At 35.2% G+C, this 27267-nt stretch overlaps 1 protein-coding gene across 1 annotated transcript in view; it reads left to right on the top strand.

Annotated features, from left to right (window-relative positions):
* The window catches only part of TRPA1 (transient receptor potential cation channel subfamily A member 1), a 31629-nt gene extending 10905 nt beyond the window's left edge, over positions 1 to 20724 (top strand). Inside the window, exons 9-27 of the mRNA XM_059477721.1 lie at positions 2541 to 2640; positions 3611 to 3711; positions 4985 to 5154; positions 5255 to 5419; positions 6056 to 6170; positions 7418 to 7584; positions 8440 to 8533; positions 9474 to 9533; positions 10451 to 10549; positions 11346 to 11416; positions 11837 to 11984; positions 12587 to 12676; positions 12911 to 13080; positions 15156 to 15285; positions 15412 to 15594; positions 16525 to 16593; positions 17219 to 17329; positions 17791 to 17888; positions 19665 to 20724. Coding sequence (XP_059333704.1) covers positions 2541 to 2640; positions 3611 to 3711; positions 4985 to 5154; positions 5255 to 5419; positions 6056 to 6170; positions 7418 to 7584; positions 8440 to 8533; positions 9474 to 9533; positions 10451 to 10549; positions 11346 to 11416; positions 11837 to 11984; positions 12587 to 12676; positions 12911 to 13080; positions 15156 to 15285; positions 15412 to 15594; positions 16525 to 16593; positions 17219 to 17329; positions 17791 to 17888; positions 19665 to 19896 — 2373 coding nt within the window. The 3' untranslated portion in view covers positions 19897 to 20724. The remainder of the gene's footprint in view (positions 1 to 2540; positions 2641 to 3610; positions 3712 to 4984; positions 5155 to 5254; positions 5420 to 6055; positions 6171 to 7417; positions 7585 to 8439; positions 8534 to 9473; positions 9534 to 10450; positions 10550 to 11345; positions 11417 to 11836; positions 11985 to 12586; positions 12677 to 12910; positions 13081 to 15155; positions 15286 to 15411; positions 15595 to 16524; positions 16594 to 17218; positions 17330 to 17790; positions 17889 to 19664) is intronic.
* The last annotated feature ends 6543 nt before the right edge of the window (positions 20725 to 27267 follow it).

The raw sequence follows: 27267 nt of genomic DNA, 5'->3' as shown, positions 1-27267 counted from the left end.
AAGTGGTCTGGTCATTCTACACTCTTCAGACATGAAATATAAAAATAAAGGCCAAACATGCATAGAATTTCATCTGAATTTTATCAAGATATAAATCAGTTCTTTAAAGAATGTATGTACAGTTAATGTGGGAACATAGCCATATATCAAAGTTTGTGTATGATGTAGAAAAAAATTTTATTCTGTGTAGTTTGGTTGTATTTCTTCAGTGAATAATTATGAAGAATAAAGAGAAGAAATATAATCATGCAACTGGCTATGTTCCCAATTTGTCCATAGCTACTGGCTATGTTCCCAATTATGTCCATTTGTGCCAATTAAACTATGGCTCATAATCATTTTGTGCCCCTCTCAGCTGAGGTCATTTTCAGAAATCATCAGATTTCTTTTTTGTTTTATGTGTGTTTTGCTTCATTTCATGGCAATTATACTAAAAGCAATTATCTTCTACATACAGCTTTGCTTTTCTCAGAGAGTTTGTTATAGAGATTTGATTTTGTTAGAACTAGATGTTGGGCTTACTTTTGATTAAAATACGAAATGGTGAGGTTTGACTACTCAAACTTGTCTGACAAAACCAACTGTCAACAAAATTTATTACCTGAGAAATGCAGGTGCAAGTTTTTTGCATGTGGAAGCTTGTGTGTGCAAAGCATTTTATCATAAATATCTTCAACACTGCATTTGCTAAGAATAAACTTTCATTCCTTGAGCACAATTTGACTAGTTTAGCCTAGGGTGAAAAAGAAAAGGTGCAGCAAGGTTACTGCCTGAAAGGACTAGCAAATTCCAGTTCCTAAAGGTTTTCCGGTTTTAGTAAAGAACAGCATCTATTTTACACATTAAATATTCACATTTTGCTCAAAATAAATAAGCAGTAATTTTACATATTTTCTTCCTGGTTTTTGGAATTTTTTCCCCTTTTGCTTCTTTCATCTTTTCTAAAAGGAAAATGAAAGATCAAATAGGTATAAATAATAATTGATATTTACAAAATTGGCATGATTGTTTTTATATTAATATCTGTTTAATTCATTTATGTTAATGCATTTGGGGCAACAGCAATGGAAAATTAAATGAAGTTAAAAAACTATTTTCCAAACTCTCAATTTAGCTGTATAATAAATAAGGTAAATATATGTGGCAATATAGAAGTTACTTCTTACTGAGATAAGTATTTATGAATGCTGCAAAATTTATTTTATTGAAAACTGAGCAATTATGTTAGCTGGTGCGAAGATAATTGAATATTACATAAGGAGAAATTGCTGCCCTGTATTCATTGAAATAAATGAGACACTTGGATAAAAAAGATCTGTTTCTTAATAAAAAAAAATAAATTTTAAGATGTTGTCTGACCTTGTAGAAAGGTAAATGGGGAAAGGGTCTTGCATATATTACTCCCAAATATTTAATGAACATACATTGTAAACTCCCTATTCTCTGTGGTAATCTTTGCACATTTATTATGTGCTTCTTAGTACCACGTTACAGGTGTTACCATCCTGGAAAGTAAATATTACTCAGGATTGTTATTAATTCTCTCTCAAATTAAGACTGGACCCAAAGATGATTCAAGTTAATGGAAAAACTGCCATCGATTTTTTTTGTCAATCATCTTTGGATATTATCTGAAATAAAATAGATTTTTTTTGTGTACTTTGTTCAACTCATCAAGTTTGACTTGCAACTCGGTATCTAGAAAAAATGATATCTAAACTGTCATTAAATATACATACATCTCATTGGTTCATTTGTGTGTATCTTCCTGCTCCCTTGGTGGGATCTTTTAGATAAATATATTTATGCTTATAGTAGTGTTTTGCTGATATGACCATAGTGATACTGTGACTATAGTGATCATACTGTCCTGGCAATATGTGTCAGTGCAAAAGTAGACAACACAGAATAAAATATGCCCCTGATGATACAGCTGCTTTGGCATCAAAATGGACTTGGTTCAAATCACTTATGCTGAAGGATAGAAAACTAACATAGATTGAGCTATGCAGATCGAACTATACTAAGTTCTGGATGCATTACTTCTTGAATTGTGTTCATAAAGTGCAGAGGTTTAGAAAGATCTTTTTCTGGTAATTGTTTGATAGGTAATACCACATCATTGAAAGGGCCATTTTTGCATTTTTCCATAGCATCAATCTTGGTATTTTCAAGTTAGAATTTTCAATTTGGAATTTTATATTAAGAATACATGGAAAGGTTCTCTAACAAAAAATCATGAGCTGTAAGTTCAGTACACCTAGAAGTAAGCCACTATTATTTAGGCATCTGAATTTTTATATATAGATGACTGAACTGTGGCTGATGGTTAGAAAGCCTGGTAGTTTTACAGAGAGATATAATGTGTTTACTTATTTTTTTATTTTTTGTTTGTTTATTTACATAATGTGAAATTACTTATCTGGACCATCTGGAATTACTAAGAATGCCTGTATTTCTGCTGTGCCTATAAAGGGCAGCACCATTTTAAAGTTCCATTTATTCATTATTCACCATAAACTTGGAATTCTTTTTCTCAGGGGGCTAATATTGATAGTGTTGACATAGAAGGTCGATCCCCGCTCCTGCTGGCCACTTCTTGTGCATCATGGAAAATTGTGAACTTACTGCTTTCAAAAGGTAAAAAGGAATATACACATACTACATATACATCTCTATATACATATATATATATATATATATATACTTTCTTTGAGCAGGGTTCATGCATTTAAAAACTCTGCATCCAGCTTCCCTCTCAATTTGACTTCTCTACTCCAGCATCCAGCCCAGGAGCAGCTGAGCTGAACAGCTGCACACTGCTGGTGTCCCCTGAGATAAAGGAAGAATTGGTGTGATGATTTCACCCCTTTCACTGCAGCATGAACAGGCTGTAGAACAGGCTGTGTATGCCATGTGCCATGCTTCTCATGGTGGAGGTGGCGCTGGCACTTCATCCCTGCACTCCTTAGGAGCTCACAAAGTAAACAGAACTGCAGAATAAATACACCACTTAAACAGAGCTGTGTTTCATACCAGCAATCTTTAGATGTTAAAGCCCACCATTTAATCCTTACCTGCAGTTTTATAAAATCACAGTCACCTTGAAAAATGTTTGAGCGTTATCTCTTTCATTTGCTGCATTTTGGTACAACTTCATAATTATTACTGTATTTCCTCTTGTTAATAGTGTAACTGATTTTCTTTAAAAGACTTAAGTAAGTTTTGAAACTGAAAAAAGGTTACAGCTTTAAAGATTAGAAGAGGTGACTGCATCTTTAAATTTCCTCTTGATTTGTGGGTGATCAGCATCTTGGAATGTAAGGGCCCCATATAAAACTTAGTGCTGCTTAGAGTAAATACAAAATGCATACACACAAGAAAATGCTGAAATCTAGTTTAATTACAGATTATTTTTTTGAGAAACAAAATTATATGTTGGAAGGTTGACTTGAAAGAATATTTTATAGATTTATAAGAATTATTTTATAAAATTTTATAGATTAATAAACATTAATTCAACATTTGTTCCTTTGTCTTAAACATCATTATGTAGTGCCAAGAACCAGCAGTTTTGAAGTTGCTGGTATTTATTTCCATATTTGTTTAGGAGCAAACGTGTCATTAAAAGATCACCTTGGTCGGAATTTCTTGCATTTGACCGTGTTGCAGCCTGGAGGACTACAACATCTGAATGAGAAATATCTGCAGGTACAGTAAACATCAGTTTATGTCTTTCTCTTATTTTTTCTAGGAAAATGTAAAGAAAAAAGCAGCTACCATTTTTTTTTGGTATGTTTGTAAAATTTTTTGGTAATTGTTAAATAGTCTAGTGTCAGAAAAAATGGTTTGAAGAGGTACATATCACATATCTCTCATGAAAACATTTCAAAGCAAATAATACAGTTTTCTTATTGCCAGGCAAAGGAATAACATAATCCCATAAATTATTTTGCTGTTGGGGGATTGAATAGCTCAAGAGGTAGGCAATAAAATATAGAACTTTTCACTTCTGTTTTCCCAGCTTGCATGCAGTAAAGCCAGGAGATATCTTCCTAATCACTCAAGATCTACAACTTTAAAAATAGTTTGCAGCATATTCTGCAGGAGCTTTCTGTGGACTGGACCATAATGAAGTCTTGGATTTGGTTTTTTAAAATATTTCAAACATAAATTTGTATTTGGCTATGTTGAAATGAAGCACTCATATTGATAGAGCCCAAGCTTGTCTGAAAAAATTAAATTTGCTGGCCTCCAGAGCTCCAGAAATAGCCTTTTAAATGTGAATCAAATATAACTCATCTTACAACATGTGCTGAAATCTGTGAACACCTTTGATTGTTATTCAGAATGGATTTAACCTCCCAGATGTAGTGGATCAGTTTTAAAACAGTGATGATAAGCCTCAGCATTGACTTTCTGATTATTGATCATATCAATAATTCAGAGAAGTAAGTGGATAAGATGGTGGAGGAGTTTTTTAGTTGCTTAAACAAAGGTTGTAGGATAGCATTAGACAAGGAAAATGGGGAAATGAATATGAAAAAGAAATAGGGGAAATAAATTAACACTGTAAAACAGTGAACTGCTGGGTTTTGACAGTCAGAGGTTTTGCTACTGAATGCAGACTATAAGACTGCCTTTAGGTTTGGTACAAGCCTTCTACTGCCAGCAGTGAGCATTGCATTGGAATGGCAGCAAAGAAGAATTACCTTTATTGTGCTGTGAATGGTTTGCAGTGAGGATGCAGGATGATAAACTCCTGTGCCCTTTGAAGAGTAGTTGTTTGAAAAAATGGTGACCCACAAATCAGCAGATAAAAAGGGTGCTCTTTGTTCCTAAATTTTATTTTAAATTTATTTATTATTTTTAGATACTGCTTTAGAGTATTAATGCTGTTGTTACAAACTATTAGAAACTATGGAGCAGAAGAGATATACATGTAATTCTGTGCTTTTTTTGGGTTTCTCTTGGGGGATAACAGATGGAACATATTAAAAACCTTGTAGTGGATGAAGATAATGAAGGATGCACTCCATTGCATTATGCATGCAGACAAGGCGTGGCCCTCTCTGTAAATAATTTACTCAGCCTCAACGTTTCCATCTACTCCAAGAGCAGGGACAAGAAGTCACCCTTACACTTTGCTGCCAGGTGAGTAGCACAGTGCAGGCCATGGAATCCATGCCTTGCCTTTCATCCCTGTGTCTCTGACATTAATTTCTGTGCATTAATTTCTGTGCATCTTGCAAAGCTATGGGCGCATCAATACTTGTCAACGACTTATCCGAGACATGAAAGACACAAGACTTTTGAATGAAGGTGATAAGAAGGGAATGACTCCCCTTCACTTGGCAGCCCAGAATGGTCATGAGAAGGTAGTTCAGTTTCTTCTGAAGAGAGGGGCTCTCTTCCTCTGGTAAGTATACAGATTTTCATTCATTAAGCCAAAAAAAAAAAAAACCCTATCCCCCTATGTTTTATGTTCATCTGCTGGGAAGTTAATGCAATACAAATATAAATGCAGTATATTAAAATGATTGTTATATTAATATATGCAAATACAAACATATGGTGTAAGAGTATGGTTATAAAATACTTGTAAAACAGAGAATAGCTAGCTGTAAAACCAAGGCTTCTAATGCTAGGTTTCTCTAAATCCAACTGAGAGAAGATTATTGAACATTTTCATGAGAAAAAAAAAATGGTTTGGAAATGTTACAATCATTTCAACTTCACTCACAGGCTTGAGAAGGGTTTCTTAGTTCACAGGCATTCTGCCTTGCACTGTAAGTTCTGCCTTCAGGTCAAAGATCCTCAGATCTCAGAAAAAGATGAAAAGGGAGAGATCTAAGTACTCTTATTGAGTTGAGCCTTCTGCTTCTGAGTGGTGCATTGATCATCACATAATATTTGACAAAATGTATGGACATCTCTGCAGCAGTCATGCCAAAGAAAAGAGGTCTGAGTCACAGCAGCAGTCATTTATATTCACTTCAAATTTATAAAAAGCTTTTTTATTTATAATTTCTAATTTTATACCATTGCATGTAAGTGATTATAAAGGCTGGACAGCCCTGCACCATGCTGCCTTCGGAGGATACACTCGCACAATGCAGATAATTTTGGATACTAATGTGAAGTGTACTGACAAAGTGGATGAAGAAGGGGTATGTGTTAACATTATTTGTTTCTTGTCTGCTCTTACTTCTAGAAGAAATGTCAGGACTAGGCTATTGGTAGTTTTCCACTGTGCATTACATGTGTAATATTTTATTTCCTGTGGCAGACTCAGTGATAAAAGATTTCTTGGATAAATATATGATTGCTGAAATTTTTATCCAGTTCTTTTAAGCAGGAGATAAAATAGATTCAAATATTCTAATAGAAAACATGAATCACTGAATGTATTAGACATGTTCCTTTTGCCCCCTATACAATGCAAGAATATTTTAGCAATGTAGTACAAACACTGCTAATGCAAATTTAAAGAATTTACACAGATGTGAAAAAAATCTGGTATCAACTATAGCTCATTAACATGTTGTTTGAAATCTACTGCACAGTGATGTCCAACAAAAACAGCACCTGTCTTGCTCTGGAGTTTGGACAGATGTAGTGTGTTTTAGGTCAAAACAGAATCCCTTTCAAGGATGGAAGCCTCTTGTATGAACCTGTCCTATCAGGAGTATAGGGTGATCATTTTAAAGAACTGTTTAATTCTCAACACAGAAGCTGTCGCTAATTTCTCTTGAGAACTGGTGTTGAAAACATTTAAAGTACTAGATTAGAAACAAATCTTCAGTTTAAATTTATGAGAAGCCTTAATTTCAATTCATGATAAGTCCTTAATTTCAATCGGAAAAATCTGTGTGCAGATTCTGTGCTCAGAAGACTCTCAAATGTCAGTTTTAGTGTATCTTGATTCCTAAACCCCTGATTCCTTTACTTTTTCTTGATTCCTAAACCACTTTTCCTTTACTTAAAATTTAAAGAAAAAATAAATATTCCACTTAGAAAATTTCACTCTCAGATTTTCTTGCAGATTTTTTTTTTGTATGAGCACATCTGCATATAATTGGATGCTTCTCTTGTTGATTATCAAATAAGGTGTTCTGTGTCTGTAGATGCCATGATTTTTACCTCTTTGTGACTTGAAGTTCATTAATTACAAAACTAAAAGATATTAATGATGTTACCTATAGTGAATTTCCTCTTCAGATTTTGCCCTAGTGTAGCTGTAGGCATAAAGATCATGTCTGTGATCTCTGTTAGAATCTGACAATATTCTAATGCTTTGTGTTGCTAGTGAAAGCATTCGAGACTTGCAGCTGAGAAAAGCATGTGGCTTTTCAATGTGGGAAAGCACTGAAATGTACTCTTTTTTAAATTACTCATGTACTGCTTGTCTGCACAGAACACAGCTTTGCACTTGGCTGCACGAGAAGGACATGCAAAAGCAGTGAGGTTACTTCTTGACTATGGTGCAAAAATTCTGTTCAACAAAGCAGTGGCTTCTTTTTTCCATGAAGCAATACACAATAGGAGAAAAGATGTGGTGTCTGCTGTCATTTTGCACAAAAGGTAAAGTATAGAGAAAACGCTTCTTCAATTTGTTTGCCCATGTGTTTTGTTTTGGTTTTCTTAAATGAGATTTAAGTTCTGAAAATCTGTTGTTTAATAAGAAAAACTGAGTACTTAGTTTACAATTCAAGAGGTTATGTTCTATTCTAATGAGCTCAAATAAAAAATGGCATAATTGTAATTGACATGAGACATATGGCAAGTTGTTTTTCATATTACATTGAGTATTTGGATTCTGTGTGTAAAAAACATGTAGAAGCCATCAGAAATAATTTTGACCTTTCACATAATGCTTTAATGCCTATAAAATTTTAATCAAAATGTGAATACAACTGAAATAATTCAAGAGATTTCATTTAAAATCATGCTTTTTAATGTTGCAAATATTTTTAATTGTAGCATTTCAACTGCAGTTTAGAAAATTTTAGGTTAAGGCATAGTGAAGCCCCACTTTTGGAATAAAGCAATGCACTATTGCCTAATTATGACATCTTTTGGTAAGAGTTACAGGAATACTGACAGGGTTTCACTGTATTTATTGTTATTTGCGTAATTTTGTAACCCAAGATTCCAAAGTTCGTTCCAGTTTCATATTTTTTAGGAGGCCTTAGCATAGTTGAAACATTTCTGTTTAATTGATAACAGAATTTAACATGAATCATTCTTACAAAAGTGTCCAGAATATTACTCAGCTGCTCCCCAAACAGCTTAGTTTCCATTTAATAGTGCATAAAATTAGCACATTATATATTATGCTTTTTAATATCTTAAATGAAACTCAAATAATCTAAAAGTAGTTAATTTAGAGCAGCTTTAATTACTTAATTTTCTATTATCTGAAATAATTTTTTGCAGATGGGAAGAAGCTGTTGTGACTTTCTCTCACTCTTCCAGTGCCAACAAGTGTCCTTTGCTGGAAATGGTTGAGTATCTTCCTGATTCATTTAAAGTAAGTTTTCTGCACATGTTAAAGAAACAACTTCACAAAATAACCTTTGTTGTTCTGCATTCATTCTTCTGTTTGCTGTGCTCTCTAATACGTATTATTATAAAATAGAAAGAAGTTCACAAAATTATTTAATAGTATTTTAGTGATAGTCTCAGTTTGTCCAGTTTAAGTTCTGTATTAGAAAAGTTCCTAGCTTCCTGAGACCAATGGAGTTATAAAAGTAACATAAAAATTATGTATAGATGGAATGAGAGTCATAAGTGAATTGGGTTCAAAATCATCTGAGATATTTTCACTCTCTTAGCTAACTGCTAAATGACACAGCAGAAATGATTTTTAAATAAAATAGCAAGTGGTACGCACATATATCACTGAGGGGGTACTGGGGACAGGCAAAGGTGTTATAGAGACTCTGTCATCAGAAGGCATGAAAAGGCACTTTATTATTAAAAATCTGTAGTTCTCATAGAAACAATGGTGGACCTAAGACCTGACTGGCTTTTAGGAATCTTCTCTCACACTACTGGTGAGCTATAAGTAGCACACTCCGGAGAACTAAATCTATAAACAATGGTTACAGAAAGAGAGATAATAGTTGTTTGAATTCTTTCCTCTAAGTTTCCCACAGCTTCTAAAATCTTGGGAGAACTGTGTCTCTCTCTGTTCAGAGGATAGGTAATTACTACATAGGTATTCATAAACTATTCACACTTCATACTGGTAAGCTGGCATGTAGCCTTGTAAACTGCATTTACATTTAACTCCTACAGGAAAACTCTAGAATTTTATGTCTTCAAAACCTACATCATAAAAACTGACTGTCATCACTTCTGTTAGCTGATCATTGTATTTGACAGTCATTTTCTTCTGGTCTAAACATATTCTTTTTGTTGAACATTGTCTATATCACCTTAATTCACTTTTCTGTTCATCTGCAAAGCTGGTGTTGGACAACTGCATAATTGAGTCTTCAGAGGAAAAGACAAGTCGAGACTTCTATGTAAGTAGATGAAAAAGTCTGGGAAAGTACAAAACATGTATTTTAATGTACATGTCAAGCTCATATATATAAGGTACTGTTGTAGATGAATCTCAGATCTTTGCACAGAACACAGGAGACAGATTTTATCCTTTGGACTGTCAATAGTTTGAAGTTCAGTTTCTGTAATCTTCATGCTTACATATTTTAATAAGTGTGACATTAAAGTTCTACAATCCATAAACTGTATCTTTGCTGTGGCAATTTTTGCAATCAAGCTGGGTATCAGAGGTTATGGGTATTTCAAAATAGCAGTGAGAGAAGACATGTAATATCTATTTATGAATATTGAAAGTGTGCTTATAATTAGTAGTGCATATGTCATCAATACTTTTGAGTTCAACATGTTTCTTTGTTTTGTAAATTCTTGTTGAAAATCTCAAGCAGTAGATTGCTTTTAATGCTAGGGAGACATGAATGTTCTCCAGTTATGTTACCTTTGAAACCATATTGAAAACCACCTCATCAGTGATTATATTGGATTCTATCCACATCATTAACAGAAAACTTGCAAATATTTTGCTACTGTGCATTTTCTTTATATTGTATTATCAAAGCCATACAACTTTTAAAGACAAGCTTTTCTTTAAAGTTGGCATTAAAAAATCACGGTTATGAAAATGACCTTTCTTAATTGTAACATTTTAGCAAGAAATGTAGACTTTTTTTAAAATTCAAAATGGCTGTTCATTTAAACACCTGGCAGTCACAGATGTGTATCTTGATGACATGTGTTCAGCTAACAGTGAATATACATCTTGATTCTGACTACCTTGACACAATATGCTCTCTAAAAGATAGACTTTTTTGTATTAAGAACATCATCTAAGACTGAGATAATAATTTGCATTGTATTTAACTTCTGGTGTATTATATAGATTGAATACAACTTCAGATATCTTCAGTGTCCCTTAACACTTAACAAGAAAGTAAAGGATGGTGAAGATATTTTCTATGAACCACTTACCACTTTAAATGTAAGTTTTACTTTGACATCATTGCCTGCTGTCTTGGTTTAGATAAAATGAAATTTTTCATCATAATATTTCTTCTCCAAAGCCCATAACTTTGTATATTGAAGGGATATTGAAATTAAGTATGGGCCAAAGTTCTGAGTAATAAATAAAATTTCTTTTAGATCTAGATAAAGCTATGAATGCTCAAGATATTGTGCTGTACGTGCAGGTAGTACATCAAAGAAAACCACACTCCAGTCATTCCAGTGACCATGCACTGGAATGTAAGGCGCTAAAAAACCTGACAAGCTGATTTGTTTCATATGGTAATTGCAAAATATTTATAATATGAAACAAATTTGCTAGTTTTGTAGCATTGCAATCTGTTCTCTCATTCTTTGTCAGAAAATGTCTATATAACAAACTTTCTGGCTTAATATGTTTGCTTTTTGGGATTCCTGTTGGCAATTCATTGTTATACTGTCTAATAATAAATAAATAAATAAATATTTTTCTCATTGAATGTAAAACTTGGTCTCACAGGTGTAGTTGAAAATAGTCTGTATAATTTTTGAAGCTTGAAATAGACTAACAGAGTCTCAGCAGAGAAACTGAAGGCCTTAGCAGGCAGAGAGGGCAAGACAGTGATGGGTTTGGGCCAGGTGCTTAATCAAAAGAACTTTGCAATATCTTACACATATTTTACTTTTCATTAGGCTAATAATCAGGTTAAAAAGGTGGCCTACCCAGTTTTTTTTGAAACACTTTGCTTGCCTGGATGAATTAAGTTTGACCCTCCTGTATTTGTATTTTGCAGGCCATGGTGCGCCACAATCGCATGGAGCTACTCAGTCATCCTGTGTGTAAAGAATATTTGCTTATGAAATGGTTGGTCTATTTCAGTGGATATAAAATATAATACCGCATGTCAAGATAAAGACTATTTTGCCTGAAAGTTGTTTATTAAAATGTGCATGTTTATAGAGCTGACTGAGAAATGTCTTTTCCATAAAATACAACTTAGTATTTAGGAAAGATTTTTTGATGTTTACAACAAAGGCAGCTATTATCTTTGTTTCCTCTTTTTTATAAAATATATAATTAGGTTGCCAAGTAAAAGTGAAAGGAATGGTTTTTCAGAGTGGCAAATACACTTTTGTCCACATAAGTGATGAACATATTCATCACAAAGGGACATTTTAAGAAATGCTTACTCCCTTGTCTTGAAGACATTATTGAATGTTAAATTTGAATGCATGCTCTTCTGAATTTGAAAAGTGTTTTAACTTTAACATTTTCACTTTCAAGGATGGCCTATGGGTTTCGAGCACATTTAATGAATTTAGGCATATATTCTCTTGGTCTCATCCCACTGACTCTTCTGGTCACTCACATACAACCAGGAAGACCTCTGAATGGAACAGAGCTCTATGAAGCAAGACCATTAGAATATGAGGTACTTTTTATTAATAGTTACAATCTGTTTAAGATTTTTACACCAAAAAGGTATGATTACTTAAATAATGTCTAGATTAATTTATGATCTAGCAACTCTATGGAATAAAATTGAAGTATATATTTCTAAACATTCAGCAGCAACCTCTGCTGATAGATAATTTTCAGTTTAGATAATTTTCAGTTCCCATTTCTTATTTTTTTCTGAGAAATTTATATTTAGTACATGGTTACTTCAGTTTTTTCCCTGAAGTGAATATTATTTATTTAATATTGAAGAAAAAAGATTCACATGAGAGAAAAAGAATGAAACTGAAACAGGAACTCAGAAAAGATATGCTAGTAGAAAAATGAAATAAAATAAACTCAAGGGATATCAAAGGTTCATGAAGATATCCTGATCTATGAAAAAATCATGAGATCACATATACGGCTCAACCCAGAACATGGATTTCACAATAAATATTAATTAAACAGAATATAGATAGTAATAAGTATATGATACAAGCTAACAGGCAATATAATGTATATATAATAGGTAGAGATCAAATTAACATTCCTTTAATAATTTCTAATTTCTTTTGTGCTCTGATTTTGTTGCAGGACTCATACTTCACAAGAGTGTGTATGTGTTTAGTTTTAATTATGAGTTTACTGGGCATTTGCAAAGAAATATTTCAGCTGATTCAGCAGGTTAGTACAGAGAGAAATAACATTAATCAGACAATTTATGTGCATAGCAGTTTGTATGATATTGAAATTATCTGTTTTTTTCCTGATTAGAAGTCAAATGTCAATTTATACTTTTTAATTTATATATATAATGATTAAAACTGATTTTGAATGGTGAATTTAAATAGTGTATTGAACTCAGTGTTTTAATGATGGATGACTGATAAATATTAACCTTTCTCTCTTAAATCCTAGAAATTGAAATATTTGTTGGATTACTCCAATCTACTGGACTGGACCATTTATACTACAAGCATAATTTTTGTATCTTCTTTATTTATTAATACACCAGCTCATTTGCAGTGGGAATGTGGAGCAATTGCTGTGTACTTGTCTTGGATGAACTTCTTGCTTTATCTTCAACGGTAAAAAAATTTTACAGGCTTTACAATAAAATATTTTAATATTTTCAGATATTTTACATACTCTAAATTGTGAAAGATCAAGTTTGAGAGTCCCATTTTTTATTTTTATTTTTTTTCAAACTATACAAGTTTCCAGATTAGGACCATAGGAATTTTTTATCTCTGATGAGCTGTAATTTTCAGTGTTTTTCATGTAGAGCATCACAACATATGTTATAGCAACTATAGAAATAACAATATTTATTTTAATATTAATTAAGCACAGCCATGCTGAATTTTATCTTTTTTAAATCATCTTTCACTACACTATATAGACTTTGACTTTAATAAAACCCAGAAGGATATGAATTATGAATGGCATAAGGAAGTCAGGTTTTATGAGTAATACCTGGGAGAAGGTAAATTCCTTTATCATTTCCCATATTAAATGGCATGTCTGACTTTATGCTGTAGTGTCCTGTAAAAGAATTGCAATTGATGGAATTGTAAATTTCTTGAGTTGACATCATGTCTGTTTATTGCCCTTAATTATCTTAAATCATGTCACTGGCACAATAGTTTCCAAGAGTTATGAACCGCAGGAGAGCTGGCTGGAGGAAAAAAATATTGTGGGTGTAGTGCTTGAGACAAATTAAACACATTTGTGTCTGAGCAGGACTGAATGTGGTAATACTGCATAAATGTTCTTCCAATTCTTGTTGTATACATGCACTAATCACCGCCACAAAGTCTTGCAGACATCCAAACACAACATTTGCTGATTAATTTCAGGGCTGTTTTACTGCAGTAGGGATGTTTAAGGACACGGTTTGTAAGCAGAGTTAATGTCAAAAGAGAGGACCTTTATGGTCTTGCCTCTACTGCAAACCTTTTCCTTAACCCCCCACCCCCATGTCTGGCCTCAGGTGACCAAGAATGGGTGTGTCCTGTCTGCTCCAAAGTAAACAGGTGATTGCACAACCTTTCTTCTGCTGATGGATGAAATGCCTTCCTGGCCTGACTGTTATTTCAAGTGTGTTGCAGTAGAACTCTACACATGATTTTTCTAACTCATTCAGGCTCTTTTCCCAAAGCAATATGTGAGTCCATTGACTTCAGCTGAATTTTGCCTAGTAAATGCCTAATATGTAAGGGAAGATTGGGTTTGCTTTATTTCCAGCTTGACCTTTTCAGTCTTGCACATAATGTTTCAGAGTGAAAGATACCCACAGGGATTTTCACAGTTGCTCCTGTGAGCTTAAAAAATCTCTTGGTCCCTGGATATGAGAGGGGACATAAATTCACAAGTTCAGGTTTGAAACAAAAATTAATGTGCTTTATGGTAATTCCTGTTTCCATATTTAGTTTTTGTGTCAACCAAGAATAGGAGAGGCTTGCCAACAACAGATTGTTGTTGGAAACACAGGTGTCTTAAAATTATGCTATTCTCCTTATCTTCCTGAACAGTGTGTTTCTTTTTGTTTGTTTGTTTGTTTTCTAGTGTTTGTATTACATTAAAACTACATTATATCATTTCTTTCACTTCTTGTAAAAAGTGAAGTCTTTTAAATCAGGCATGTAGCTGCTACATGGATTATGGTGCCAGTTGTCCTTTATTTTGGTTGCTGCTTTGCTTTGAGAAGCAGAAAAAATTTGGATAGTTTGCTATTGTTTTTTATTCTGAATGTAGCAGTGGTACAATACTGTACTGCCTGTGCCTATGGAGGGAATAAATGTTATCCATGAAAAATACGATGTTGAAAACTGTTCTTGTGCATTAAAATATAAAACTATGCAGTATGGAGTTGCTGTGTGTAGGATCACTTGCACTCTTTTGGATGTGAAAGTAGAGCAGGTTTGTTACCATCACAGAATCTCTCAGAGAGGCAGTGTCCCTTTCCACAGATGAAAATCAGTGTTACGTACTGCCTTACAGAAATAACTGAAAGGGACTCAGACTTCAGTATTTAATGCTTTAAGGGTAGACTTGGCTGTGCTAGATTAATAGTTGTGCTAGATTAATAGTTGGAGTGGATTGTCTTAGAAGTCTTATTCTATGACTGATTCTCTATCTTTTTTGTTTACTTATTGCCTAGATTTGAGAACTATGGAATCTATGTTGTGATGTTCTGGGAAATTTTGAGGACTTTGATTCGGATTGCTGTGGTTTTCTTTTTCCTGATACTGGCCTTTGGGCTGAGTTTCTTTGTCCTTTTGGGTTCACAGGTTAGTTCAATACTCTAGTTAAGTTTTTATCATTATAAATATTATCTTTGACTAAAGCATCTCAAGACTTTATTTACAAATTCCATCAGTTGGGTTTTATCTTTATTTTGATGTTTCTTTTTGCAGCAAACATACAGCACACCTCTGCTTTCTGTAATGAAGACATTTGCAATGATGCTGGGAGACATTAATTACCATGATGCATTCCTGGATCCTTTACTAAGCAGTGAATTGCCATATCCATTCCTGAGTTACACAGTTCTCATTATATTTACCTTGCTTATTCCAATCCTTCTTATGAACTTACTAGTAAGTGTAAGCTATTTATTAATATACAAAGTTGGTTAAACACGAATATGTATATAGAGTTCTAGTGTATAGAATTACTTCAGTAAGTGACAGCCATTCATTATTTAACAAATATTTTCAGTAACATATTAAAATGTCCTTGTTCTCTGCACTTGTTTTCCATCCAGTGTACTGCTATCAGTATTTTCCTACACCTCACTTCCACAGGAGTATTTTTATATGTTTAGGTAATAACTTTGATGGAATTTGAATTGGAGCTGCAATGTATTATTCTGAGGTCTTGATAAGGAAAATTGAGGAACAATGATTTTTGTTCAATCCCTTGTTGTGTCATAACCTAACACTAAAAATAATTTAAATTAAAAAAATAAAGCCCAAAAAGCCCAAATTCAAATATTCACTGCGTACCAAACAGCAATCAGAAGTAGTGAAAGAACTAACTAACAAACCTGATCTGAAAGTTAAGAATCAGAAAACACAATAATGGTGGAAAGGGGGGAAAATACGTAAAATATCTTCAGCCATGATCCACTGAATATAACTTTTATTTAGGAAATCACATTTTCACTTGAGCTGGGCAATAAAAGTCAAAAACCTCGTGTTTTTTAAACTTGTTTATTGCAGCCATGATTCTACTTAATCAAGAGATCAACTGGTTTCTTAACATTCCAGCAGTAATGAAGAATGTAAAAGATGGGATGTTATTCTTGGCAAAAGTAGCACTTCAGTGCCTTACCAACAGAGTTTTGTCAGTGAAAACACTCTCTACATTTATTGATACATATTACAAATATACAAAAAACATTTCCAAATTCAAGTGAAAAAGTAATTTAATTCTAGAATATTTTCTTCTTTAAGTGTGAAAGAGAAATACAATTGAAATCACAGACTATGAAAAAGTAGATAATGAATGATTTCTCTTTTTTCTAGATTGGTTTGGCTGTTGGTGATATTGCTGAAGTACAAAAATATGCTGCACTCAAAAGGATTGCAATGCAGGTGAGTAACAGACCATAAAATCATCAAATGTTGGAAGTACATATCATTGCTAGAACACCTTTTAGATAATTAGTTGGCTTGTCATCATATTCCTAACTATTGTTGGTTATCCGTAAAGCAGATTTGGCAAGTTTGAACATGGCATCTTATTCTGAATCTCATTTTCACTCATACAAGTCATTGCCAAGGAAATGTACAAGTAAATGAATTTTTAAGAAATTTTTCAACCATCAGTTCAAGAAATTCTGAGTTTTTCCAAAACCAGAATCTCAGAATCAGTCACTGCAAAGCCTGAAATTGCAGTTTTCTTCTAGTAGAGAGTCTATGCAGTGGAAAGAAGGTACACAAAAATCAAAAGGATACCAAATTCATTCTGCTGGACTAAATTCTCATTAGAGTGCACATCTATGTGGAGAAATTAATTCTGTCAAGATACTCAATACTGGTCATGACAATGTACTTTTAGTGTCTGGGCTGGACTATTCAGATATTAAACCACTGTTTGCAGTGTGGGGTAGTACTAGTGAATTGGATATAATGGCTATTATATGATGGTTATTTTCACTAATAATGTGTATTTATCGTAAGATAACATATCTCATTCTAAATGCAAAACCTCATTTAGGTTAATCTTCATACCAACTTAGAGAAGAAGCTGCCATTTTGGTTCTTAAGTCGGGTGGACCAGGAATCAATCACTGTATATCCCAACAGGCCCAGATACTGTGGATTTATGGTAAGATGGTGAATATTAGATAGAAGGATTCTTACTAAAAATGGAGGTGTACACACATTGCTAAGGACATTGTGTTATTAACTGACATCAAGGGAATTGTGGTTAGACCTTGACTAAGGTCAGTGAAAATGATAAATCTGTTTGAGTGCAGCTGTATTCAGATAAAATTAGTGTTTGAGTACTCAGTGCACGGTAACTTTATTAAGTAAGTCAAGGTACAAAAGATGTTCAGATAAAAAGTAGAATTACTCCCTTTTGGCTTTTCTTCTTTTATTTGTTGTTGATAGACTGAATTTTCTTATAAAACAAGTATTTGAATATATAAGCAAATAACATCATAACAGAAAATCTTTTCAATGTTTACACTGTGTGAACAATGTTCACATATTTAATCTGTTCACATATTTATTCTGTTGTCAGACTACAGGATCTATTTAAGTTTGGTTCCATGTTTTGTTTAGAGTGTGTTCCAATATTGCTTTGGGTGTGAGGACTCTACCACATATGCACAGAGCCCTGATACTACACTAGAATTGGAAGTTCTGAAGCAGAAATACAGGTATTTTTGTGGTATTTTAGAGTTTTAAAAATAAGTAGAACCAATATTACAAATATACTCCTATTTTTAAAGGTATTTTAAAGCTCCATACTGTATCTAAAAAGTAAAATTCTTAAAATTCTGTGTCCCCAGCCCAAACCAGCACAGCTTGTTGCGCATTAAAGTAATCTGAAGTAATGGAGAAAATGGATTTTCATTTTAGAGAGTTGCAAATGGAGGTTTGCAAGGGTTATTCAGAACTCCCAAGTGATGTAATTCCAGTTGGTTTGCAAGTATATACAATCTGTTACTGACTTTCCACTGGGTAAATCAGATTCAGATTGTTTCCCCAAAGTTTGATTGGTGTTGATTCTCTCTTAAACAAAGCATGTTTCCCACAGCCTTGGGAGGAATTCTTTGTACTTTCTTGATTTACTTGTCATACCAACATATCCATAAGAATGGTTTCAGAAAAGCTTACTCTGAATGTACAGCTAGAAAAACACATTGTTTCTCACTCAGTCTCACTTTTCCCTGCACTTGTTTTCTCTAAATTTTTTCCTTTCCCTTTTTTTTTTTAATCTACCAAATTTTTGTCCACCTGCACAGATTCAGATTGCATTTTTTTTTTGCATGAAAGACTCAGCAAGAGTTGAAGCATGTGAGACTACACCCTACAGATATAGGCAAATCGTGGACTTTAGCGAGTCTTTCTTAAACTGCATACTACATCATTATAATATAAAACAGCATAAAACAGACTCTTCCTTGGTTGGGATTTTTTTTTCCTACAGAGAAGGAAGAAAACTATAATTTTATAAAATTATTAGCAATAGAATAACTTGTGACCTAATCATTATGGAAAGTCATATTTATTTCTCTGAAAATATTGGCTGAAAACTCTTACTACGTTGCCAGTGTGTTTTTACCAGAGTTCAAAACTGAGTTCAGTTACTACTGGAGCTAGTGTCAGTGCTGGGTGTATGTATTTTTGGATTTCGGTATGGGGCAGGGTTTTCTTTTGCTTTGCATTTTCTTACTTGTGATTCTCACATATCTCAAGATGTATTACCATTTCTTGTTAAAAAAACCAACAAAACAACAAAAAACGTAACTACATCTAAAGCCCCTCAACTGTTCTGCAAAAGCAACTTTTCAGTCACATCTTTTCTTGTTGTAATTTTGTGAGTGTAGACATTCAGAAAAGTAGATTTTCAAATGCCTCTTTGGTAGTTCTGTAAAGACAGTTTATAGTCACAATTTCCATTTATTTCCCTGTTTCCTTAAAGATAACAGATACTGTGTTCTGTATGTGTGATGCTAACTTAGTTTAACTACTTAATTGCATCAATTGCACTTTGGATAGCACTTTGAAAAAGATCAGTGAGTGCCTCATCAGTATTTCTCATATGCTGTAAAAGTGAATGTGAATTTCACTAAATGTTTTTGGTTGCTGGCCTTTTTCTTACGGAAATAGGTTAATAGGAAAAACTTTTGATAGAGCAGTCAACAACTTTATTTTAAGAGTGAAGTTGCTTAATTATATATTAAGTTATTTTTCACAAGAACCACAGATTTGTTCTTTTATCCTATTTCCTGTAACATGGAGAAGAACTTCAGCTTAAAGAATTAAATGTATTGTAAATAATAGTCCTTGTTAGCAGAAGGGTTTAGTTAAGTACTGTCAGAAGGGTGAAGTACTGTCAATTTTTGCATCTGTAATTTTAATGACTTAGATGTCCTTTGAAATCAAATGACAAAGTCTGATGTGTATTTGTTTGTTTGTTTGCTTTTTAGGCTCAAAGATATATCAACATTGTTGGAAAAGCAACATGACCTCATTAAACTGATTATCCAAAAAATGGAGATAGTATCAGAGGCTGAGGATGAAGACAGCAATGATTTATTTCAGCACAAGTTTAGGAAAAGGCAGTTAGAGCACAAGAATAGTAAATGGGATACAGTGTTAAAAGCTGTTAAAACAAATGTGCCTAACCCAAGCACAGAAAAGAACAATACCTTCTTCTAGACTTGGCTATGATATCATGTTGTATTATCATTTTGTTCTACTTTAGGGTCACTTCTCTTATTGTCTTTGCATAATGTTAATGTGATACATCATGTACTCGAGTATAAAAAAAGGCCAGATCCAAAACCAGGATGCAGGTGCTCAAAACAGTATTTAAAGAGACTGGAGATGTCTATGTCCAAAACTGTGATCCTAAAAGTGACTGGCTAATCAGGAAAGTGCCTAACTCCACAGAGGCCAGCCTTGCTGTCCTGGCTTCTGTCTAGATCTGTTCCTGGGTTTGGCCCTAGTACACTTAGGTCTGTATGTAATTACATTGTTTTCTGTTACAAATATTTTTAGAATTTCTAAATTTTTAGAAATTAGATTCTAGTCATTTATTATTCAGGTGTTTGGAGAGAGCCAATGGGCTTTGTGTAGCTTTAATAAAAAGTACAAAACTAATCTGACAGAGTGCATTGGAAGTTTTGCTGAGTAGGGACTGCAGGATCAGGCCTGAAAGGTAGGAAATCAAGGATCATGAAGTTGTAATGTAAGGGAAGAACTACTTTCTTTTCTAGATAGTGGAAGCAGTTCACAGCAGGATCATTTGTACTAGCATGCCTGTAGCAGTGGTAGAATGACATGTTTAATATTAGTCATTTACAACTTGCTGTCCTTATACTGCTAATGTGATTTTGCCCTTCCTGATAACCTAAAACTGATCTTGCTACTTTTATCTGCACTTTGGTTTCATTATTCATTTACTGAATATTCAGTGCATTATGTAATATATGGTAATATATTAAATTTAGTAAACATTAAATAAAATGTGTTTGAGTACCTGAATATATTTGTTTCAAAACCAGTGCTAATAAACTAATTATGACTATGCATGGTGGTAAGGCTCTGTGGTCTGCTTTTGAATTCAGAAATTTTCTTTAAGAACTTAGTATACATTATTCTTATACATAATTCTTCTCATAAACACCAATTATGATTCCTATTTATTTAAAAGGTAGTCATTAGGAGGTAATTCACACTGTACAGAACTTGTTCAGTCTTCAGAAAACACTGGAAGCTGCACTGTAAATTAATGTGACTTGTGCCTTAAAATTGCCACAGATGTTCAGTAGGCAAAATTCTTTCTCATCCAACTGCTCTATCCCAGCTTTGAGACTGTAAATCCTTGCCAGGTAAAACAGAGAAAGGAGGAGGCTGCTGGAGGAGCAGCTCTGCTCCAGGGCAAGCCTGGTGTGACACAGTGAAACAGGAAGAGAACATGTAAGCAGAGTCAGAGCGGAAAAAGTAAAAATGTAACTATAGTCTCTGAAATTGTGGTGGCTCCTAAAGTCAGATCTGTTCCTGTGAATAAACTGTTCAGGTTTTCTGCACTGCTGTGCATCTGCAGCTCCCTCTGTCAGTAAAAAAAAATGGCCAGGTTCTCAGGATAGGGCCAAACTTGAAAAATGTAATAAGAGCAATTTTAAATTCCTGGCAGTCTGTGCCATTAACACTAGATGGCAGTGAGTGATAGCATTTTTGAGTAAGTAAATGGGACCTAAATGCATTGTTTTGAGTGAAAAACAGTAGCAGGAAAAAAGTAGTCAGCACTCATAGTTTTAAAGTCTAAGCCCTTCAAGCCTCTTTAAACAGAACTCTGAGACCTTTATATACAGCTGCCTCTCAGCTTTCCTGAGTGTTCACAATTTGAGAAAAGTTTTCCTTTCCAATTTTATATAGACAGAAATTAGTTATTGTATAATTAGCAAATATTACAACATTGAATTAATGATGCAGCTTTCTATGGAAATTCTCAGACTAATATTACTTATTTGTATGTGGTAGAATGATCTAATAGAGCCTAAGTACAAAAGATGTAGAGTTTAAAGAAAAGTACAACTGGAATATAAATCATGATTAAAAATTTTTGCAGACTGAGCTGAAGATACAGGGCCATTTGAGCAATCTCTAGAAGCAATCCTGTTAGAATCATTATGGTTGGAAAAGACCTCTAAGTAAGGGAAAACCATTGAGTACAAACATTAACTTTACACTAAACCATGTCTCTAAACACCATATCTACATGTTTTGTTAACTCTTCCACAGATAGTTATTTCATTTTCCTGGGCAGCCTGTTGCAATGCTTGACCACCTTTCCAGTGAAGGAATTTTTCCTAATATTCAATGTAAACCTCAGCTGGTTCAGCTTGAGCCAATTCCTTTTTTCCAATTGCTTGCTGCATGGGAAAAGAGAGCAACCTCCACCTGTCTTGATGTGTTACATGTTAGGTACAGCTAAATATATGTTAACCAAAAGTGTTACCAAAGTGAATTTTTGAATTCACACTTAGGGATTGCTATTCAATGGGAATGTATCCTCTGAGTGTGAATATAGAATCTGCAAACTGTGATGGGTGTGTATCTGTATTCAATACTCACCCACTTCCCTTCAGTCTGTATGGAAGTAACGCCTTTTCAATTGGGGTGCTGGCAGTTCTGTAGGCACTCATAGTCACTGTATATCAAATATTGCTGATAGTGAGAGTAAATATTCTATTTCATTTCCTGCTGCTCATCAGTGCTGTCACTGTTTACTCCTCAAGATGAATGGCAGCATGGTTCAGGCAATGGCACCATCTCCTCCGCCCAAAACCAGATAATTCCCATAAAATCCTGTTGGGAAAACTGATTTGTGCCTCATCTGTGTGACACACAGGAGGGTCACAATTTGGGACAAGAAATGACATTTCTGTGTGAGTTGGTAGTCTGAAACAAGGTGGCAATCCTTTCCTGAACCCAAAGATCCAGTTGCCTGCCTTTCTAGCATCTGACTCTTGCTAATAAGAAGGGCTATCAAAATACTTTGCCCATTTAGATTAAAATTAGCTAGAGCAATAAAATACACCCTTAGCAGAAATCTGAAGTGCCCAGATTCGAAGTGGATTAGAGTGAGACTCTTTTCAATATATAGGAAATAACTTGCTTCAAGCTGTCTAGTGTACATACTGGTATTCTCCATGATATGCTGCTGGACCAAAGACAAAGCCACTCTGTAAGTGAGTCTCCATAATTTTTTGACTCACTTTATTCTTCAAAGAAATAGCCTTGAATTCTCCTTGCTCTGATATATAAAACAATTTTGTTTTCTGCAGCACACTGAAAATGTGGCTTTGTGAAATATTTCACAACAAAATGCTGTCTGAAAATTTGTGTTGTAGAGGATTGGTAGGGGAGAACATCCCCACTCCCCAAAATCAGCTGGGAATGATTTCAAACCCTTGAGGGATAGATATACTCAGAAAGAAGAGGAATCCATATGAACTGGTTACGTTTTTTGTTTTGTAAGATGAAATGCCCATAAGCAGAGCATGTAGTAAGAGAAAGAAAAGATGAGAAAATACCCTTAATCTGTAGAGGAGAACCCAAGAGAAGAAACCAGAGGCAGATTTTCCCTTATATCAATGGCCTTTTACCCTGCCCTGTAGGTGTAAGGAATCACTTAGGCTACAACAGGGCACGCATCAGTTGTAACCTGTCTTACAGACTGGCTTTACCTTGTCTGTCTGTCTCACTGTGGGCAGGAATTAGGCCCGTGTAATGAGCAGACAAAGTACAGGAGTGTAGCAAACCTCACCCTGGAGTTGCAGTCAGCGAGAGAGTTTTTTAAGCTTTCTCTTTTGAATGATTGAGAAAATACAAAGAATGACACAGGAGCTGAGGAAATCTCTGATAACAAAAGTAGGAGCTCTGCTTTAAATGCAGCATCTTCTGAGCAGTAAAAAGCCTAAAGCAGTAAAAAGCACCTACACTTAGGTTGGTGCCTAAATGTAAATCCATACTGACATAGGCACTGCAAGAGAGATTTGTATAAGCCAGGGCATGGGTTGATCCATGAACTCAGGCACATCTGAACCTGTTAGGTAAAGATATTGCATCCTTGTAGAAATGCACCAAGACAATTTCACAGTAACCATGAGAGAAGATGCTTCAGATGCTTGAATGAATCAGTGTTGTAGAGATTACCTCTATCCAGCTGAAACTAGGACACTCAGGCAGGGGAAAATCTAAGCAATGGTAAGATTTGGTTTAGAAGTCAAGACAGGAAGTAATGAAAGTGATGACAAGTGATGCATTTTGTGTTGCTTCATAATTGGGAATCACATCTTAAAAAGCAGAGCCAAGTTTAAAGCTATTCATTTCAGAAATTGTTAGTACTGTTGTTAGTATTTATTTATCCAGAGACATGATTGCAGTCTAAAAATTGACCAGCAGCAGGAAACAGGACTGTAAAAAACAGAAGGTTCAAACAGGCCAATAATTTGGAGTAAAAACAAAAGGAAAAGGAACTGGGACTGACATTGACATTAGTGATCACATTAGAAAGGACAGAAAGCCCCAAGGTACCACTGGCCCATCTGAGTACAACAGTGCTGTCACAGCAATGGCAAATTCAGCTGCATTCAGCCACATGGGATCAAGGATAGGGAGAGTTAAGAACATTTAAACTTTTAAAAGCAGAAAGTGTGCTTCCCAATTCAGTCCTGATGCTAATCCCTGGAACTGGCAATGTCCATGGGAATGATTCAGCATGGCAGCATGGATGCTGTGAGAGACAGCCATGATGCACCTCAGAGTGGCTTCTCATCTCCTCAGACTCACTTCCTGCAGAATTAGATTTTACCTTTTCTTGGCATGTCTGCCTAGTTTGTGAGATAATTACAATTGAGTTAAATGGCTGAAAGTCATCATGGTTCAGTGCTGCCACTGGCACTGTGACTCCCGCCCCAGGCAGAGCAGCCCATGGAGCTCTGGGACAGGCTGGAGTCTGGCACCCCAAGGACCACCTGAGAGAGACATCTCCCCTTGCTGGATTTTAGTTGTGCTGGTGCCAACATGCAACAAAAGGAAAGGCGACAGCTTGGATCTCAGATGGCTCTAGTGAGTCTGTAGGGTGCTCTGAATGTGCTTACCTCATTCAGTTTTGAGGAGACGTAGGATTAGTGTTTCAAACCTGTGTCTGGTCTAAGTTTGGGCCCTGAGTATTTCTCCCTCAAGAAATCTGACTGATAGCCTTGTGAAATGTTTTGTGGACAAGTTTCACACACAAAGGGAAGGTTAGGGAGTCTGCATCATTTCAGCCTTTAACCTTAACCCAAAAATCTTTGATGCTTAATAGAGCTGGACTGATTTAATTTCATTTTATTTAGATTGTATTCTCTTGCTAGTTAAAGTCTTTCATGAGTATGTAAAAAAAAAAAACAAACCAAAAAAACTGTTATTCCATATTTCTTCATAAATTTATAAAGCTAGCCAAAAGATTTCTCTATTCTCTTCATTCCTTCATCTGACTCAAATAAATGATATTTTGCTTTGAAAAATTTTCTAATATTTTGTAACATAAGCAAATGAGTACTGGGGATAAAAAAAAAAAATACATGCTACAATTAGGTCAGATAAAACAGAGGCAGACGACCACAGTCAGAAGTGTGCACATTTACCCTCTTACCCACAAGTGGAAGGATGCAGGGGCAAAAGTGACAAAAAACATTTGGAATAGAGAAAGAAAGTGTTTCCTGCATAAACTTACAGGAATGCAAGGCAGAAATACTCATTTCTAAACACTGTAAAAGGAGCTTAGATAGCAAAGGTGGCTGCTGAAATCGACCTCTGCTGCCCCAAGACACAACATCCGCTGTGGCCTGAAGCTGGGAAGTCTCCCATGACCTGGGAGATTATCCTAATTGTTGCTTCACAGCACCTGAGGTGGATCTGGGATGCCTCCTTTGCCTGAGATCAGTTGTGTGGCTGTAGCTGTTGTTGTGTAGCTGTTGTCACACAGAGAGGTCACACACAGGTGGCGCAGAGGATGCCATGTCTGAGTCCCTCCTCCTGGCCATAGCACACCCTGAGGTGCACAATCTAATATCACTTTCTCCAGAAAGCATGAGCAAATGAACACTCACTGTTAAAACTTTCCTTAACTGTGAAATCTATAGATATGAGCAGAGAGGCTAAGAAAAAACAGCATGGAAGAATGAGTGACAAGTGAGGAGGAACTGCAAATAAAAAGCATATCTGACCCAGCCAGGGCAGGCAGGCAATTATGGCAGATCTAAAGGAGGGGAGAAAATGTGTAGAGATGTGTGACACTGGCTCAGAGGTCACCTGGGACCTCTGGGTTTGGGACAGAAAAGTCATCAGTGCTATGAAAGGTTCTTAAATTTCACTGGTGAAAGAAAAGGCAAGGCATGCCAGGGGAATTAAGGATGGAGCCAAGAGTCCACAAGGGCTGTGAGTCACAAGGGAGGATTTTCTGGTTTCCAGAAGAGATAAAAACCATTGTCCACTTATCTGAATAACAACAGCAACACACCAATTATTCCTGAGGAACTCATAAAACATGTGTTAATCACTCTAGAGTGAAACAATGGAATCCTCGTTCCAGCATGCATATATTCTGATGTAAAAGACTGCTTTTTAATGTCTAAAATCCTAACTTACAAAATAGCCTTTAAATAAAGACTGAATAATCAGTAAAGAGCTTACTGTTGAATTTTGAAAAAAGCAATAGTACCTTGCTAGGACTTTTTTCTCCTAGACTTTAAGAAAAGTAAAAACTTCTAATAATAGAGGCTGAAGGAAATAAAAATGAACATCACAGAATCACAGAATGGCTGATATAGGAAGGTGCCTCTGGAGATCATCCAGCCCAACCCCCCTGCTAAAATAGGTACAACTGGAGCAGGTTGCACACTATCTCATCCAGAGAGCTTTTGAATATCTCCAGAGAAGGAGACCCCACAACCTCTAGATATCCTGTTCCAGCGCTCTGTCACCCTCAGAAGGCCAAAGTTTTGCTCATACTGAGACAGAACTTCCTACATTTTAGTCTGGGCCTGCTGCCCCTTGTCCTGGCCCTGGGCATCACAGAGGAGTCCGGCCATTGAGATAAATATTTGTATATATTGGTAAGATCCCCTCTCAGTCTTCTTTCTCCAGGCTAAATAGGATCATCTCCCTCAGCCTGTCTTCATGTCCCAGCCAACTAATCATCTTTGTAACTCTCTACTAAACCTGCTCCGGTAGTTCCTTGTCTTTCTTGTACTGGGGAGCCCAGAGCTGGACACAGTACCCCAGATGCAGCCTGAATACCACACCAATGTGATGGGAATTGAGCCCTCACCCAGCACAGGCAACCTGCTCTGAGCCTGTTCCATGCCAGAGGTGGCTTTCAGGTCCATCTCTTTACCTGTAAGCCAACAGCGTGGAATATGCACTTGCTCTGCTGCTTTACTCAAAAGGAACTGAGAGCCTTAGGGTAGCTTACTTCAGATACCCCATTTTTTCTTTGTAAGAGCTGGTTTTTGCAGTGACTTTACTGCCACATTT

The sequence above is a fragment of the Ammospiza nelsoni genome, chromosome 1 (genome assembly GCF_027579445.1).
Source record: "Ammospiza nelsoni isolate bAmmNel1 chromosome 1, bAmmNel1.pri, whole genome shotgun sequence".
In the NCBI taxonomy this organism is placed as follows: domain Eukaryota; kingdom Metazoa; phylum Chordata; class Aves; order Passeriformes; family Passerellidae; genus Ammospiza; species Ammospiza nelsoni.
Note: the sequence above shows the minus strand (reverse complement) of the source record. Positions and strands in the feature narration are given on the sequence as shown.